The 17,766-nt window shown below is 37.0% G+C and overlaps 1 protein-coding gene across 14 annotated transcripts in view; it reads left to right on the forward strand.

Moving 5' to 3' along the window:
• Window positions 1–1,643: 1,643 nt before the first annotated feature.
• sptan1 (spectrin alpha, non-erythrocytic 1) overlaps window positions 1,644–17,766 on the forward strand; it is a 64,866-nt gene continuing 48,743 nt past the window's right edge. For 11 of the 14 annotated variants that reach the window (XM_056445774.1, XM_056445782.1, XM_056445784.1 and 8 more), the window contains exon 1: window positions 8,601–8,653. In XM_056445774.1, coding sequence (XP_056301749.1) covers window positions 8,624–8,653 — 30 coding nt within the window. In that variant the 5' untranslated portion in view covers window positions 8,601–8,623. Of the gene's footprint in view, window positions 1,749–8,600; window positions 8,654–8,902; window positions 9,004–13,742; window positions 13,935–17,766 lie in introns of those variants that run through there. The other 3 variants (XM_056445776.1, XM_056445778.1, XM_056445777.1) reach the window with 3 other exon arrangements.

Raw genomic sequence — 17,766 nt, forward strand, 5'->3', positions numbered from 1 at the left:
GTTGAAAATTACCTACAGAAGAATGGCTTTAAGACGATTTTAAGCATTATTATTTAAATGGGCAAATTCTGACTGAGGAAATAAGCTGTTATTTGCCTATAGGCTGTTTTAAATTTTAAATAAGTTTTAACAGATTCCTAATTGGGGTTTGTTTTAGTTTTTTTTATGATGAATGATAATAAATTAGCATAAAAAAGTTTTTTTTTTCACATTTCTACAATTCTAAAATCTCATTACATTATTACATTATTACAAACTGTAATAACTTAGTTTAAATGCATTTAAACGAAAAATGTAGGAAATATTTTTGTTACATCAAAAAATGTATGATAACCATCCAACTAGCAACCCCAACAAAAATCTGTGCTTATGTCACTAAAATGCAGTATCTTGAACCTCATTATGTAATAGAAGATGAGGTGAATAACTGCAAAAAGGTACACTTTTTAAAAAAGAAATACCTCTTTTAATAGGCTGGCTACGGGCCTGTTTAAAGATCTTTTTGTGGAATGATAAGTTTCTATGAATGTTAAAAGTTTATTTAGAACTTTTAGTTTTAAGAGTGTTGGGAACTTTTATTCTGAATAGATCTTAGTGTGATTCTTACACTTTCTTCATCATTCTGTTACATGATGTTAGCCTATATTTTGGGCCTGAAGGAAGAATTTGCATGCATTTGCTCCTCCATCCTTTATCACAAATAGTGTCACACATAAATATGACAAGGACATTGACATACTTGAAATATGCTTTATAACATAACGGTCTCAAAATCAATAGACACAAATGGGCTGTGAAAAAACTATTCTTCAACTATTCTAAAGAAAGAATAATTAGCAGTCAAAGTTTCCATTTGCAAAAGCAAAATTTGAATAGGCTTATATGCCTATAATAGGAGCAAACACTTAAATCTAATCAAAAGTGGATGGTGCTAAATAGGACTAAATAGACTTGTACAATTTTTAGATCTTTAATTTCCAAAAGGCAGTTGAAAAGGCTTTCAGGGTTGTATGTTTGAACAGCCACAAAACACCACTATTAATGTGATTATTATGGGACATGATGGCTCCCCAACAGCTTCAGAATGTTTTGTTTTGTGGTTTATAGCAGAAAGAAATTCATAAACGTTTAGAACCACTTGACTTGAATGTGAGTAAATGGTGAGGAAATGTTTATTATTTTGGTATGAACTATAATACTATTTTAGGTCCCAGGTTCCTATCACTCCTCACTTCTGACTAAAACAAAAACAGTTTTGTCCCAAAAAGTGTTCTAACCATGACTTTTTAATTAATGTTCTTCGTTTATTTATCTTCATTTGCCGCAAAATTTCATCTGGATGTGGCAAGGCACTGATACAGCAGAAATCTGAGACAGAGAGATTTATTATGGCTGCATTTTCCAGACGTTACTCCAGAAAGGAAAAAATGTGCAGCATCAGAAAATTCACCAAATTATATTGATCAAATAAGCAAAACTGACTTTCAGACGCAAACTAAAACATAGCTGTTATATTTTAAAATATAAACACAGAACATTGAGAACGTAATAACTGATCTAATCGAGCACTATGGGGCGCTCTAGGCCTCTTCGGCATTTTTCGTGAGTGTTCGGCTCGTTGCTGCAGTGCATGATGTCACCGTCTCGGGCGACTCGCTCCATTTGATCGCTACGTTGCTATTTCATTCGTCGAGATCGCCGCCCTTTACCAACTAGCCTCAGAAAAAAACAGCAAATCCTTCAACAAGGTAGGAAATTCTGCAACATTTTAACTCTACACTCGCACATCTTCCACAAACCAAACGCAATCCCTGCGACTTAATAGCAAAGCTAAAGGAATGGTCTGGTTTAAGTCGCGTTTGCTAGCGTTATCTCGATGGCAGTGTTGGGCGTTTCGGCGACCGTTTTCATATTCATTTGTTTAATGAAACAGAGCTGTTATTGTGCTATGGATATACATTGTACAATGTGCGAATATCACCAATTAAACATGTCTTCTCAAACGGGTGTTTGTTGCACTGTTTAATGGAGCAGTTAGCTGCAGTGCTAACCCATATTGCTGGCTGGGCTATTAATTAAACATTAAACTCCGATAACAGGACATCGTGCGACTTGAGTCATTTAAATATATTGAGCTACATAGGGATATTTAATTGATTTATTAAAAACCTAAATATTTGAGTTTGGTAGATTTATAACACGCATGTTTTTGCAGATAAAATAACTTTAAATTCCAAATGCTTTGTAACACAAAGCTAGATGCTTTAACATTGTAATATTATCTTTGTCTACCAATCTAAAATAAGTATTCGGTCTTTTTTTCGTGGGATTACATGAATGTATAGATGTAACGTTATATACATCAGGCTATATAGTAAGTGGATCCGCCCAGTGCCTGTTTCGCTCTTGGTCTGTCTTTGGGATCGATCGCTCGGATATGAGGCCTGTGTTTTTGCAAGCCTTTCATTGTTTTGTGGCGATTTTTTTAAAATGCTTTGTGATTATTATAACCAGATCTGCATACCTAGCCATGATAGCTGTGTGTGTTTTGCATATATGATGATTTAATGCTTAAAAATGTGTGAAAACGTTTTTTGAATATAACATTGTTTGAATAATTATTATAACATTAAAATGAATTATTGAAAACAGGCTATCCTTTTCAAAAAAGTTGCACTGGCTAAACTGAGTGGACACATATAGGAATTGTATTATATTATATACACTGCATTTGGCTTATGTTGTTTTTGGAAAAAAAAACTTCATCAGAAAATAAACACATGGTTTAAATTATATGCACAGCTTTCTATTAAACCCATTGAATTTTATGGTGAAGCATTAACTTAATATGTACACCAGCTGCTATCATGCCAACAGCCCTGCTGAGAATCTAAAAAAGCCCCCGAAGTCAAAAGATGAATGTTTTTGTCTTCAGGCATTAGCATGCAATGCTTATAATCTGCATTACTCATACTGGGCCCTTTATGTGTTATAGTATGTAGAGACGGATCAGTGGTTGGTTTGAGATGTGTGTATATACATTATTTTTGCAGATATTTGTTTATTGGTGGGTTGTTTTATGACTTATTAGTGGCACCCAAATCTGAATGATAAATTGTCATAATTGTCAAAGCTGAATGATAAACTGACCAATAAAATTGTTGATTGGTCAGTTTTGACCAATCAGCAATTTTGTCTAAATGTAATGATCTAATAGCACATACGAATATAAATTTTTATTCATAAAATGCAACAAATTTAATAAATTTGGCCAGAAAACAATTACATATTTGTCAGTTTCAGTTAATCAGCATTTTAGGCCTATTTTCTATTCTCAGATCTGGTGCCTGAGTGCAGTTCCACATTATGAAATAACCTTGCTGCGTCTGAAATTTAGTACTTATGCCATTAACTGGCCAACTGTGTAGACTGTCTAGTGTGTGGCGGAAACAAATACATCAATGTACATTGTTTTCACTATCCTGTTTCCGCAAATGCTGACAGCGTTCTTGCTGAAATTGTTGACAATTTTTCAAAGGGTGTGGTCTCCTCCTGTCTCATAACGTAACTCTTGGTAAGGGTGGGTGGGGGTGTCCTCTGGGACGAGTTGCCTTTGTGCAGCTGTGCAACTATTTTCGTTGACCCCTTCCAAGTGTCAGGGTCTCAGGCTTTTTCTAGTTTTTGCAGCCAGGTTTGCAGCCTTGTAAATAGTTGTTAAAAACCACTGTTAAACCAATCCCAACACTGAATTTATGGCCTTTAGAGACAGTTGATGTTAAAAATGGATAAGATGTCATTACGTTATAAAAGAATTTGATTAATGCTTTAATAGAAGCTTTGTGTCAACATGACGCTGGTGTTATGGAGTTAGAATGATGCTTTCTGAGGGTGCATTTACACAATGTGTTTTTAAATGTAATTTCTGTGGTTGTTCTATGTAAACTTGCTCTAGACGATTATGTTTTTGACTTGTGCAGAACGGTTTTAGGAACAGGGAGGAACGGTTCCAGTTTTTTCCATGTGAGCCTGGTGTGGCGCAGCTAGATTACAAACCATTCTCAGCGCGGAATTACAGGCACGGTTAGACAAGCTTGCTGAATTGTGCTGAACTGTTTTTATCTAAACTAAATAGAGATTACAATTAAGCAAAATCTGCCATTCCCATGCACATCTTATCATGGAAACATGGTTTGTGATAAGTAGTAAATCTCCGGAGGCCAGGGGGCACTCCAATACGCCACAAAGAAGATGCAGAGAAACTAAAACAGAGCAGAAGATTTGACTGCCATAGTTCACTGAGAAGTGACACAAATAGTTGTCAAATCATAGAATGATTCTCTTCAATTCTAGGATTGCGCCTATAAATTAATCTGCGTTTTTTGTGTAGCTTGTCAGTGAACTTTGGGTAGAAAACACTGCTCCATATGAAAACAAGTGCTGGCTATTTACTGCTGATTACAGAGTCGGCTTTACTGACAAAATGCGCATGAAAATAGCCTTTGATTAATCGAGCAGCCCTTAATCGTGTGTTGCTTGGCATGCAAATTTCTCTACAGCTGGGTAAGTGGATGCATGCTATTTGTTTATTGTATGTTATCCAACAAAGTAAACATCAGAAAAAAGGAGTACAAACTATCGTTCAGGGCTCGACAGTGCGACCATTTCGCTCGCATTTGCGACAAAAAATAGACGTGTGCGAACTGGAAAATTTATCGCACAAGTGCAAATTTATTTTAATAAGCTTGATTGATGACTTAATTCATTTGGTCATGATAAAACAACATGTTCCTTACACTGTTTCTCTGAAATGGTGCATTATGTAGGAAATCTATTGTGACCGTAGCACACGCGGACGCTCTCAGCAACAGCACATCTCTACTGGTTATTAGGCGGTCTTTACATGCGTTGTTTTGCATACGTTGCTAAGCAAGGCAAGGGACTGTATGGTGGCGGAGCCGCACAGTGTGCGAGATGCATAGAAAACGTTTACAATTAGGTCACGGCATATCGTGCCGCATCAAGTATGAGACCCAATTCAACACCAGCGCTTTCCACACATAGACTTTACTTGAGCGGCCCGGTTCTGTGATAGCGAGAAACTGAAAACACTTCCCCAACAGACTCGCGTGTTACGCAGGGCCACAGAGATGTGCTGGACACAAAACTGTACCTGTTCAGACTTTGGTAGTAGCTTTGAGAAGAGCGCGAGGACACGCGGAAAAGAAAAACCTTTTAGTAAACAGACTGACCAGCTCATTATTTAAGGTGACAATACATCCTCTTTTTCCTGGACATGTCCTCAATTTGGGATTTAAAAATGCATTGGGTCGGGATTTCTAAATCTCCTAAAATGTCCGGAATTCTGCTTTCACTTTCTATATCTGTCGCTAACTGAATGCGTTGTTGCATTACTTTATACGCAAACTTTGGCCAGTGCGACTCAATCTCTCAGCAGCACCAAGCCTACAGCAGAGTGAGAGCGCAGATTTTACCTTTCAGTGATGGGCATGACTCTAAGAGTGAAATAGTGGATTTCTTACTTTTTATTTCAACTGTTATTCAGCTGTTATTGCTTGAAATGAGCCATTCTTCATCAGTAATTCCTGTTTTTTTTTTGTTTTTTTTTATTAAAACACACTGAAAAGAAACAGTGTCATGTAAAAGGTGTCAAATGCAAAAAAAAATTTTTTTTTACATTTGTCAGTTATAAGAAAAATAAATAAGAATAATAACAGAATGCGAAATTATTCTGTTGCTGAGAGCCATTAAAATTGAATAGGGTGGTATCACTTAGGGTTTGAACTGTGTAATATATTATGCAAATAAAGTAAATTCTGCTAAATAGAAATATTCTTGAAAGTCACATTATTTTATATGCCATGAGGAAAGTGTCTTAACTTTTGACACATTTGTGTTACATTTCAGTTGATATTTTTAACTCATGGACCTCTGACTTTGAATGAGAAATTAAACCAGAGAAAATTTCCATGTCAAAGAAGGCAGCGCCTCAAAACACCCCAACCTATTTCATCATAGGGTTGTCACGATTAAGGTTGTGCGATTAATTGAAATTGAATTGCATTTGCGATTTAAAACATTGCGATTAGCTAATTGCAAGAGGCTGTGATATGAAATATATATTCCCCCGCTCAGTGCAAATGCATGACTGCCGTCTGTGTGTGACAGACTTACTAGCCACTTGAGTGAGCACACTTGCATTCTGCCCAATCAGAATTGCGTAACCAAACTATGCGGAAATTTCACAATAAAAATCAAACAAACAGGAAAGCGCAAACCAGTGGTATGATGGCGTCTGCCGCTTGAGAAGCTTTAATAAACTAACTAATATCAAAGATAAACAGCACGTCAGTAATATGGGAATATCTTGGTTTCAAAGTCACAGTGACTTACCAGTGACCAAACAAAACCGGGTCATTTGTGAGAGTCGTCGCAGAATTGTTGCCACAGCATAAAGCCTGATTTATACTTCTGCATCAAGTGATCAGCGTGACCCATGACGTATGCATTGTGCATAGCCGTGCATTTATACTTCCGCGCATTGTTTGTGTTGCTCTCCAAAAACACTTCCGAAATGCTAGCTGGCAGTAGGTTTTTATGTTCCTCTGTGTCGAGTTTCTTCGCTGGTATTTTTTTTTCTAAACGCCACTTTAATGTAGAAGTAGCTCAAACTCGATCATTTTGAGGTGGGAACCAGTGGACGTGCAACAACTTAATTCATAAGGTAAACACAAAACAAAACTTTCCATCTAGAGCTCCTTCATGGGACTCGACACTTGTAAACACTCGCTCCAACGGGTTCGTGTGGCTCTTGGTCCCACCCAAACTCGTCAGCGCTACCAAGCCGACCAATCACAAAACTTGTGACGTGTAGTTAACTTTTTTTGAGAGGTGCGCGTCAACGTCAGCAAGGGCTATGCGTCCACACGCTGGCTACACTGGAGCATACGCGTGCACTTGACACAGTAGTAGAAATCAGCCTTCAGGAAATACAACAACCAGCACCTAAAAAAAGCACCACAGGTGGCTATATTAGGAGTGTCTTGCTAAAAGTCAACTAATAGTATTGCCAGTGATGCTCAATCTAGTAGCAAGCAACAGCAAAGTACAATTTCAGAGTTGTTTACTGATATAAGTTAATATCTTTTAAGTAATTTTTTTTAACTAACACTCACTGCATTTTAGCAGTAAGAAGATAAAATACAGATTATTGAGCTGAAGCTTGACTTAAATTAAATTAAATCACAAATCAAATTGAAATCGCAATATCTGTCAAAAAAATTGCAATTAGATATTTTCCCCAAAACGCACAGCCCTAGTCACGATACTGGAATTCGATACCAATCTGTACTGAAATTTTAAAATGTCCATTTCCCGCGAACATTATGACACTGTGGAGCATGTTCTTAAACAGCGCTGATTTGCCATTGTGTTCACATGCTCAACAGAAATGACTGTGATTGGCCGTGAAGGTCATCAGTTCACCAAACTTACCGCTGTTTACTAGGTGTAACCACAGGTACAGGGACACGGGATCGTTTCAAAGTCACGTCCGTCAGCTGGTTTGTCTATAAGCTAACATACGAGAGATCCGCTGATGAATCGCAGCTTTAAAATGTTCCAGCATCCCTGTATCTGTGATTAACAGTAAACAGCGGTGAGTTTGGTGAAGTGATGACTTTCATGGCCAATGACAGTCATTTCTGTTGAGCACGTGAACACAATGGAAAATCAGCGCTGTTTAAGAACGTGCTCCGCAGCACCGGAATGGATGTTTTTAAAATTTTAGTACCGATTGCCATAGATTTCGAGTATCGTGACAACCCTATTTCACCATCATCGAGGATCAATGCGTTTTACCAGCTGAAGCATGCTTTTCTGAAAAGTTCCCTTTAGCAAGCTATTTAAAACTTCTGAAACAAACTCCAATCTAACTTTAGGCCTGATTTTATTCGATGAATGTGACACCAATTCTTTTTCTGATATGGTGCGTCACAGTTTTTTTGTGTGTGTGTGTGATGTGCTCGCTTGCAAAATAAATCGGTCCTTAATGATAATGAGGATGAATTAGTTTGTTGCGTTTTGAGGCGCTGTCGTCTTTGACATTTAAATCTTCTCTGGTTTAATCTGTCATTCAAGGTCAATGTTTCACGAGTTATAAACTGGTTAAGACGAAAACTCCTTTTAACATGGAAAAGATACCTTTTATCGCGCGTTGCTGCCTTCCGTGTAGTTAGCACACAATGTAAGGCATGTAGATAATAGAAAACAGGCCAAAGACAGCATGTGGTGCCTTCATCTGTTCTAGTTTCAGGTTGCATCCTACTGAAACACAAACCTTAAGTGATCTCCTTAATTCACCAGCCTCTAAAGGGGGACCCTTATTTCATATTCATGACCACACTGTCACTTTGATAGATATCAGATGGAATGTTTCCTGTGGTCTGTTTTGTGTTACGGCATTGCATGAGCTGCTATAATACTTAATTCTTGATTTTATTAAACAGCTGATGTGCATTTCTCCCAATGATCTTCATCTCAATGTCATAACCAATGAACCTGTTTTACATTACGCCTTGTAGCCATCCCCGAAACACCTGTTACCATGTCCAAGTTTCTAAAACCCAAGCTGAAGGTAAAATATGTGGGTTTGTGTGTGTGTGTCTGTGTTCTGCCCTGATTTGCTGTGTAGAGATAATCAACTAAGAGTGTTTGCATTATCTAAGTAGACAGGAAAAAGCCTTTTAAGTGAAAAGAGAGACGCATGGGCTGGGCTTTACCTTGGCTGTCTCCCCGCGCACAGACCCGTCACTGCAGCGCGGATGCTTTTTTTTTCTGCACTGCAGTGAAAGGGAGAGGAGATGGTTAGAGAAATGCAGTCACAGAGAGGTTTTGTTTTCTGCAAACTCATGCAGCGGTCATTATTTTAAGAAGCACTATATACCCGGGATGACATGAAGTGACAGGATATTATTATTTTGTAAGGTCTGTTGATGCTTTTTTATATTTAATGCATGGAGTTGCTGCTTTATTTGAGGTTTTTATGTTTGTTGCATGGTTTGTGTGGGTGTGTTCTGCATGATGTAGCCTAGTTGACGTGCTGCCATGGATTAAGTCCCATGAAATCTGCCTGCGTGTGATGTTTTTGATCCCTGACAGATGTGATGAGAGGTTGCAGTTTTTTTTCTTCCCATTCAATATAATCATAAATATTACATGTTTAGGATGGGCTTGTTTTAAGTCCATCTTCAATCTCTGGGTTTGTTTAGCATCAGCTCGTAATCGATAGTAGTCAGTAAATAGCCTTTCAAAAACAGGTTATGCTCTAAGTGCCTCTGTTATGCTGTTTTGTTTATGTTTAATGTAGGGCTGGGCAATATGGCAAAAAATTTATCACAATTTTTTTCATATCAGTCGATATCGATAATTATCACGGTAAATGTCAAATCTTCATATCTATAAATTTTAAAGGCTTTTCAGCATTCCAATCCCTTTGTGCAGCTTATTTAACACATTTTGTAAAATGTTTTAGCTCTCTGACAATATAAATAAAATAATAATAAACAAAAGAACAATCTTAATAATCATTTTTCAGCATTTACTGTTTAAGTTTTCAGCAAGCAAAGACATTACCCTACAACTTGTATATTATTGTTCAACATCAGAAAATATTGTAAAACAGGTTTGGAACAAGATAATGAGAGTTAACGGTGACAGATTTTTCAGTTTTGGATGAGCTGTCCTTTTAATGGTGAATATAGTGAATTTAGGGTGAAATATCCTATAATATGTTTTATTTAGGGATGGTAACAATTACTTGATGATCGATTGATTGTCAATAACTTTAATTGATAGACCTTATCGATAAGTTATGCTTTGCGATGTGAGACATGTCCATGCATTACATAATCAAGTGTGTGAAGTTTATCTTCCACAAAACCCTGTTATGCACAGATTTCGGTTATATCCGCGGTTGTTTTAACCAATTTTATCTGACAGACTGGCCCGAAGAGTCACTTTTTTTTTCATTTTAAAAATCGCGCATCACGTCCGACATGCGGGGAGCATCTCCATTTACACAACGAGTTTCTAAGTTCTCTCATCCTTCTGATCTAGTTCATCCTTCCGAGGTAATCTAAGAATACATTCAGTGCTGCAAATAGTTTGTAAAGACTGGCTCATTCAAACTGCTGGTTTAAACGCATTAATATTACTCAATAATGTTTATGCATGCATAATGCTGTGCAGGTTGCAAAATGCCTGCACAGCGTTATGCATGCATAAACATTATCAAGTAATTATTGAACTGTCATTATCGTTTTTATTGAAAAATTGTATATCGTGATAATTATATTTATCGAATTATCGCCCAGCCAGAATTATCTGGAAGGTTTTAATTATCAAAATGGATGATAAATGGAGTTATTGCTTGAAATGAGCCATTCTTCATCAGTAATTCCTCCGCAAGCTTAGTTTTGTAGCAAATTAATGTATTTATTGAACAAGGTTTGCTTTGAAATGCAAAGTGCTATGGATTCATCAAATATTATAATGAACATTTTATTTTCAGTGTTTGTTGAAAGTGGTAGACCAATCAACAGGCTATCTGACCAATCAGAGTTGGCACTTTTTAAAGGTTTAGAGATTGGATCCTTAAACAACTAGTTTCAGACGCTGCAGGGCTTACAAAAATCCGTGCTGGCACGATGTAGATAGATTTCGGTTGCCTGAATAAAAAAACAGTAGCCCCGGGCTACCAGATTTTAAACCCTGCACTGTAAAAAAAGGAGATCCTGCAAAGCTTATTATTGAAAAAATGAAAGTGTTTGTGACCCTCAGTGAATGTAAACATACAGCTGGAGGCAGACTAAACAAACTTTAGTCAAAATTGGAAAATGGCACACACCATAAACATGCAGGGTTCCACACAATTCATTAATGTTGTCTCAACACAAGTCCATTAAGTTAACATAACTAATTTAAGTAGATTGAACGTAAAACAATAAGGTTTCCTAAAAAATCTCCAGAATTGTGTTGTTTCAGCTCATTTTAAACAGAAAAAAATCTTTTTTTGAGTGTATAATAGCCATTTGATTCTGTATCTCTGCTAAGATGCTGTTATTTCAGCTTTTTAGTTTCATCGAACGGTTACTATTCAGCCAATTGTAATCCTTTGAGACGGCCCACCCGTTTCCTCTAAATTCCTCAGGCCTGCATCCTCCCAGTCAGACGTCAGCGCCCCTCGGATACAAATGTGTTACCATAGAAACTTCTAGGCTTTCAGCGTGACCTCACTTAGTACTCACTATTCCCAGTTTGATAGTGGGAGTATGTTTAATGATAAGTGCTTCACTCTCGCTGAACGCTAATGTTTGGAGTATGCAGTCCGTCATGTTATGAAAAAACAAAAGCTTGAGGAAATGGGTGTTCTGTTACACCTACTGCATTTTTTGCTATTACTGATAAGAATCATCTTAGCAATGAAGCATTATGAGTTTTATATGCTCATCTTGGTTAATGGTTCTGTGTTACTTAACTGTCACTATCACCTAGATATTGCTTTGGAAATTTGTGTCAGCTTCAGGCTTGTGGTTATTAATATCTCATCTCTTCTCTGAGAGAATCTTAAGAATGTCTATTAGAGGACAACCTTATTATCAGGATGGAATGGGAATAGGAGCCTTGTTGCTATTAGAAAGTCCTGATTGTCTAGGTGGAGTGGGAATATCCTGAAAAAAATTGTAGGCTGCAAACAACTGGTTAGGGATGCAATGATTCTGCACCAGCAGTATTTTAAAATGTATATAATATATTTTGCACCTCTTTATTTGATTTTTTTGGACTTTTGTTGAGACTTCAAGGCCTATAACATTTCCATCCCACCTGACACAGAGCTTGCTATTTTTGGCGTTTCAGAACCACCAAAATCTCCCTCACCCTTCCAAAATATCTTTAACAAACCCCCACTCTAGGCATGACTGTGGCTAAGTGGCTAATACTAAAAAAAAAACTGGAAATCACCTTTACATCCTTCCTTTTGAATGTGGTTAATGGATATGGCATCCGTCATCCATTTGGAAAGGCTCAAATTTATGAGGTCCAGTTCTAATGGAAAATTCTTTGCTACCTGCAAACCCTTTCTTGGATATTTAGACCTGAAACATGCTCAATCCAAATCCAGCATCCCTCAGGAAAACTGATTGGCACACCACCTTTAGGACTTTTTGATGACTGCATACTCTTAACACTGCATTCCTAGTTTTATATTTCCAACAGCTGAACCCTCATGTATGGCAGTTGACATTACATTTACCTGGAAAGTGTGTATATTCTGAGACATTTTTAATTTGTTCTGTTGTACTTGGTAAAAAAAACTATAAAAATAACCATATTTAAATAGTCAGCAACAGCCAATTTTGTATTGTTAGTTCACACAACGAAATCATTTTTATACGACCGCAACAGAAAGACAACTGAAATGGCAGTATTGTTGAAAGTACAAAAGGTTCAAATGTCCTTCTTGTTGGTTAACAGGGATCGGTTCTAGCGAGAGCTGTATGGGACAACCTGGAATGAAAAATGATGATCTCACGGCAGTAGAGGCAACACAGCCATAGCCATAATTAGGGCTGCAAGATATTGGAAAAATCTGACATGCGATATTTAGGCTTTCTGCGATTAGATATTGCGAAATGAGCATCATTTCTCAAGATGACTGTTAAATCATCATTTAACATTAAATGGATGATTTTGTTGGGGTGTACAGCTGTATAAAATATACAAAAATATACAAAATAAAATGAATTGAAGCACAGATGAAAAAAAAACAGAACCAAAATAAAAATGAATTTATACTTTTCGCTGGAATCTAACTTGCTTTTTGTGGACAGAAATTCAATAATCAAATGCAAAATAACAATGTATAGACTTCATTGTACAAATAAAAACAATTAATCTTTGTTAAAGTGGCCATCTTTATAATTTCTAGTGTCCAAATTCTTGAAACTTAACCTTAATAATACTAATAGTAAATAATAAATAATAATAATGTAAATCTTTTACACTATTAGCTTTTAGTTGAACATGACTTCACAAGGAACTATGGTTGCTGGTTAATTATAATTCCAATTTGACTTTACAAGTCCTGCGATGTGACTATTGCAGATTCGCACATTGCGATATCGATGCTGAAATTATATATTGTGCAGTTCTAGCCATAATTCCTCTGACTTAGGCAGTATTAAACTAAATGCAAACCGAAGTCGAGCAAAACCAAAGCAATCCAAGCCATACCTTACCAAGCAGTGGGAAAGCAGCTTAAATGCCACTTTTGATTAGTTTAATTAATCCTTGCTGAATAGAAGTATTACACTTCTTTATGCAGAATCTTGCTGACCACAAACTTTGACTGTTGGTGCATTCAAAATACAACTTCCTTGTTTTTGGTTTGTGGCTTGTGGTCCTCCTGACCATAATGTTTATGGTTTGACTGGTTTTGCTGAGTGTACGCAGACCACAAAAGCATGAAATGGTATTGACTATGTCATGTCCTAATATTCTTAATGGTTGCCTGCTTATAAATCATAAATGGCCACTGTATTGCAGGAGTACTAAAGGTTGGACTTTGCCCATGTCATCATCATCATGTGTTGGGAATGTGAGAGAGGCAGTTACTGAAGCACTCACTGCTGCTCAATGAACAAGCTTGCGGGATACACAGGGGGAACATTCCAGAGTGCCGGCGGACTGCTGTGTTCATTCGGATTCAGACTCAAACAAATGATAGAGAGGAACAGGGAGGGAAAGAACGCATGCCTTTGGGTTATCACTAGCACGCAGTCGAGTTCAGAGGCGCTATCTGTTGCTACAGCTGGACTGCAGTGAGGCTCTTGTGAACACGTAGCTTTGTGTTCCCGGTGAGTTTAAGCACTTTTTTTGAGCATTTAACCTCCGATTTAATGTTAAAGCAAATAGAAACCAATGTCACAATTTAAAGACTAGAAGTGCATGTATTCTTAAAGACATCGAGCAAGCATTTCTGTTGACTTTTGATCTACGCATGGGTGTGGCCTATTACGTTTTTTCTACCACACATTTGCCGGCTTAATTTAACAGTACAGATCTGTGGTCGTGACATCTATCGGCCTGACTAAAACCAGGTTGAGCTGCTGGTAATCCCTCGTCTGGTGTTAGCAGACATTGAGACCGGATTGTTTGGGAGAGGCTGGAAAGGGGGGAAGGGTGGCATACATCCAGCTGATCTGGACAAAAAACGGACGTGTCCGCTGAGCAGTTGATCATCGCTCATTCAGTCCATTTCTCATCTGGATATGTAGTTGTTTTTTTTGAGAGGTTCTGATTGAGTCAAGGATCTCACTAATGCATTGACCATTAGCTAATCACTTCCTCGTTTGCTTTCTCGATTCTACCCTCTTATCGTTATATCAAGCGGATGTTTCGTACGTATAGCAGGCGCTGGGATGATATCCTGTGGTTAATTTGCTAAATCTTTCATTAGACTTTGTTAGCCATTGCCAATTCTGTCTCTTTCATATTTAGCTTTATCATTTAGCCCCCATATCTCCTTTATTTTATATTTTCAGCATGGGGTGTTATTATGGAAAATGGGAGTTCCGGCCAGCATAACAATAGACTGTATTGATCCAGGCTGACAGTGCATTACATGGCTGACTCCATAGTCTGAATGCTCTTCACATTGTTAAAAGAGCTGTTTTCCTGACCTTGGATTAGCCCGAACCCTCTCTAAATGTGTCTTATGATGGATTCGCTTCAGCTAATGGAGCACATGATGCTTAAATGATCTTTGCATGTGATGCCAGACAACATCCATAAAACGATAGTGTTGAATAAACCAGGTAGATGGGTAGAAATTTGATTTACGTTTTGTTTCCCTTGCAGAAAGGAAATATTTCAAATAAAAAGTTCTTAATTTAAGAATCTGAGAGGAAAGTTTGAAACACAATTGATAAATGTTAAAGGTGCTGTATGTAAGTTTTTGACTCTTCTAAAGCATAAAAATACCATAATATGTTTGCAGATATTTAGGAAACATGCTAAGTGAACATTCTTGTTTATCTGAAAAACAGTGCTGAAGTCAGATATTCTGCTTTGAAAATGTCTGTTACGTGCTGGAATGTCTGTCTTTAATTTGGTCATTTAACCCGCCCAATGTCAGTTCAGCCAATTATATTTCAGCACCCCGGGTTGCCTTGTTGTGATTGATTCAGTCATGAAGGCTCTCAAAGCATGCATTCGTGACCAAAATGTGACCTCCGGTGGACTGTAGCAGACTTAGAAATAAGACGCGGATTCAGAGTTCCACATGAGGTTATTAATTGGCAAATAACATAAATATGATAAACAAAAACATTAGGGGAGCAGGTTAAATTATAAACCCGTGTCCTAACAACATGCTACATGAAAAGATTTGCAATAATAAGCAATTTGGCTGTTTGCACCAGACGAAACACGACAGAAATTTAAATACAGCCATTCAGAAGCACAGATTACTGCCCTTACTGCGCTACAACGAAATGGTAAGGTTTATAATCGAATTAATACATATTAAACCTTATTAACATTAATAAATGTAGATGCTGAATCACTGATATTTGTTGGCTTGCACTGAGTATCAGTTCTAAAGTTCAATTTCAAATGGTTTATTTTATTTTTAAGATCTGAGCTAAACTGTCCGCTGCTGCTTTCAGTATTATGGCAATAAATATCATGTAAAATGGCATTCAAACTCACATTATTAGCATTTAACACTGAATAAAGCACATGAAGTGTATCTGAGGTGATAGTTGTCAGTTTTCTGTTGTTCAGCTGCGACAAATTGAAGCCATTTCTAAAATATAAATTTCAGATGTTGGTTAGAACAAAAAACCCTTTTAATATGGAGAATATTCTATTGCATGCCGTTGCTTTTATTTAGAGCACGATCTAAATCAGCCTTTAGACTTGATAGGCTCGCACCTGTTGGTCTCATCAATCTGGAAACCCACGCTTGCATGCGTTTTGTTCAACACTGGGTACTAAGCATGGTACGATAACCTTTTTCAAGGTATACCGCGGTTTGGAAAAGTCAAGGTTTTAAAACTGCCAAAATTTTCTGTAACACCGTTCCTAAGGTATGAGTAAGATTTTTTTATTTACATTTTTTATGTTTTGTTTTTTAGAAAAACAGTATCTTCAGCAGGAAAAAAAATATCCAAAGATGCTGTTTTAAATAGTAAAGAAATCTGTTTTTTAATCTAATGAAGACAACAGAAGTCAATGGTTCATTTGAATTGTTTAGCCTGACGTGTGCTGTTCCAAAATATTAAAAATCTTTCAAAAAATAAAATATACTGTGTCCAAAGGGGGGGAAAAGTTGTTGTTTTTTTTACCCAGAACTTTAAAAGGACCATATTTTAGAGCAGTAATCACAATACCGTGAAACCGTGATATTTTTATCCAAAATTATCATACTGTCAGAATCTTATACCGGCCTATGCCTAACTGGGTCTCAAATTTATATACTGCACCTTTAATTGGAATATAGCACTTAGGCTGAAATACAATGTATGACTTGCAATTTTAGCCCATGATTTGCAGTCTGATACTATTTTGGTAAATATTTGCTGATAGTCGTCAACATAGTCGTTTTTTTTTTTTGGACAGTTGAAGTTGGCTGTTTTTACGAAAAATTGCAAAGTACATCATGTGCACAGACTTCGTTTTATTTTTAGATTTCAGTTGGAGAATATTAAAGGCCCTGTTTACACCTGGTATTTAGAGGCATTTTTGTCATGCTTGTCATTCATTCTTTCATTCTTGGTCTCTTGTCCTTTAGTTTTGGAGCCATCAAAGAAGAAATGAAAGCAGCCACTGCCTCCTGTATTGTTTTCTGCTGTCTATGTACAAGTTTATTTTACAATATTACATCAAAAGATCAGAAATTGCTCATAAAAACACCCACCATCAGACTCAGAATTGGACAAAAGAGACTGATTAAAACAATTACAAGTCCTTGTAGAACATTCAAGTGTCACAATCTTGTGACTTTTGTGTTCATTATTATGTTCTTGGCATGAAAAATAGTTTTAGCCTCTAAAATAAATAAAAGCCCTCACTGAAAGGGTTAAGATGTCGCCACAAAGAATGTTCAGCTGTTCACACGTCATTGTGGAATGGCTCCAGATGTTCACGCCAGCATGTGAAGTGAATTCTAATAATCTTTGTCTACAGTCAGCTTTTTTTATCACCATTATGAAGATCTTTTGTATTTGAGATCGGGCCAGATGTGTCCGACTGCATTAACCAGGGAGATTTATCATCCTCTTCTCAGACTCCTCAGAAATGGACCAGCAGCTGACCTTGCATTCCCAGAAATCCAGTCATTTGGCACTGAATCTTTTCTATACCACTGACGTAGCAGCACTTGTTGTCATTGTATTAAGTAATTACTGCTAAACACATCATGGATTTTATTAGCAACTACAAACGTTTCATCTGAATAATATTAAGTATATTTTCCAGTGTTTGTAGTGTCAACACCAATGTAATTTTGCTTCACACAAGAGAGACCAAATGGCCATTTTGCAATCCTCTATGCAGTAAATTTTTCACGCCCAGATCTGCCTTTTAGAAACGTGAAAAGTTCTAGATCATACAATGACAATCTAGGCCTGCACGATTAATCATTTTTAAACCAAATTGCGATTTGAAAGGGTGCGGTTGTTCAAA

This window comes from Danio aesculapii, chromosome 21, assembly GCF_903798145.1.
Source record: "Danio aesculapii chromosome 21, fDanAes4.1, whole genome shotgun sequence".
Taxonomy (NCBI): domain Eukaryota; kingdom Metazoa; phylum Chordata; class Actinopteri; order Cypriniformes; family Danionidae; genus Danio; species Danio aesculapii.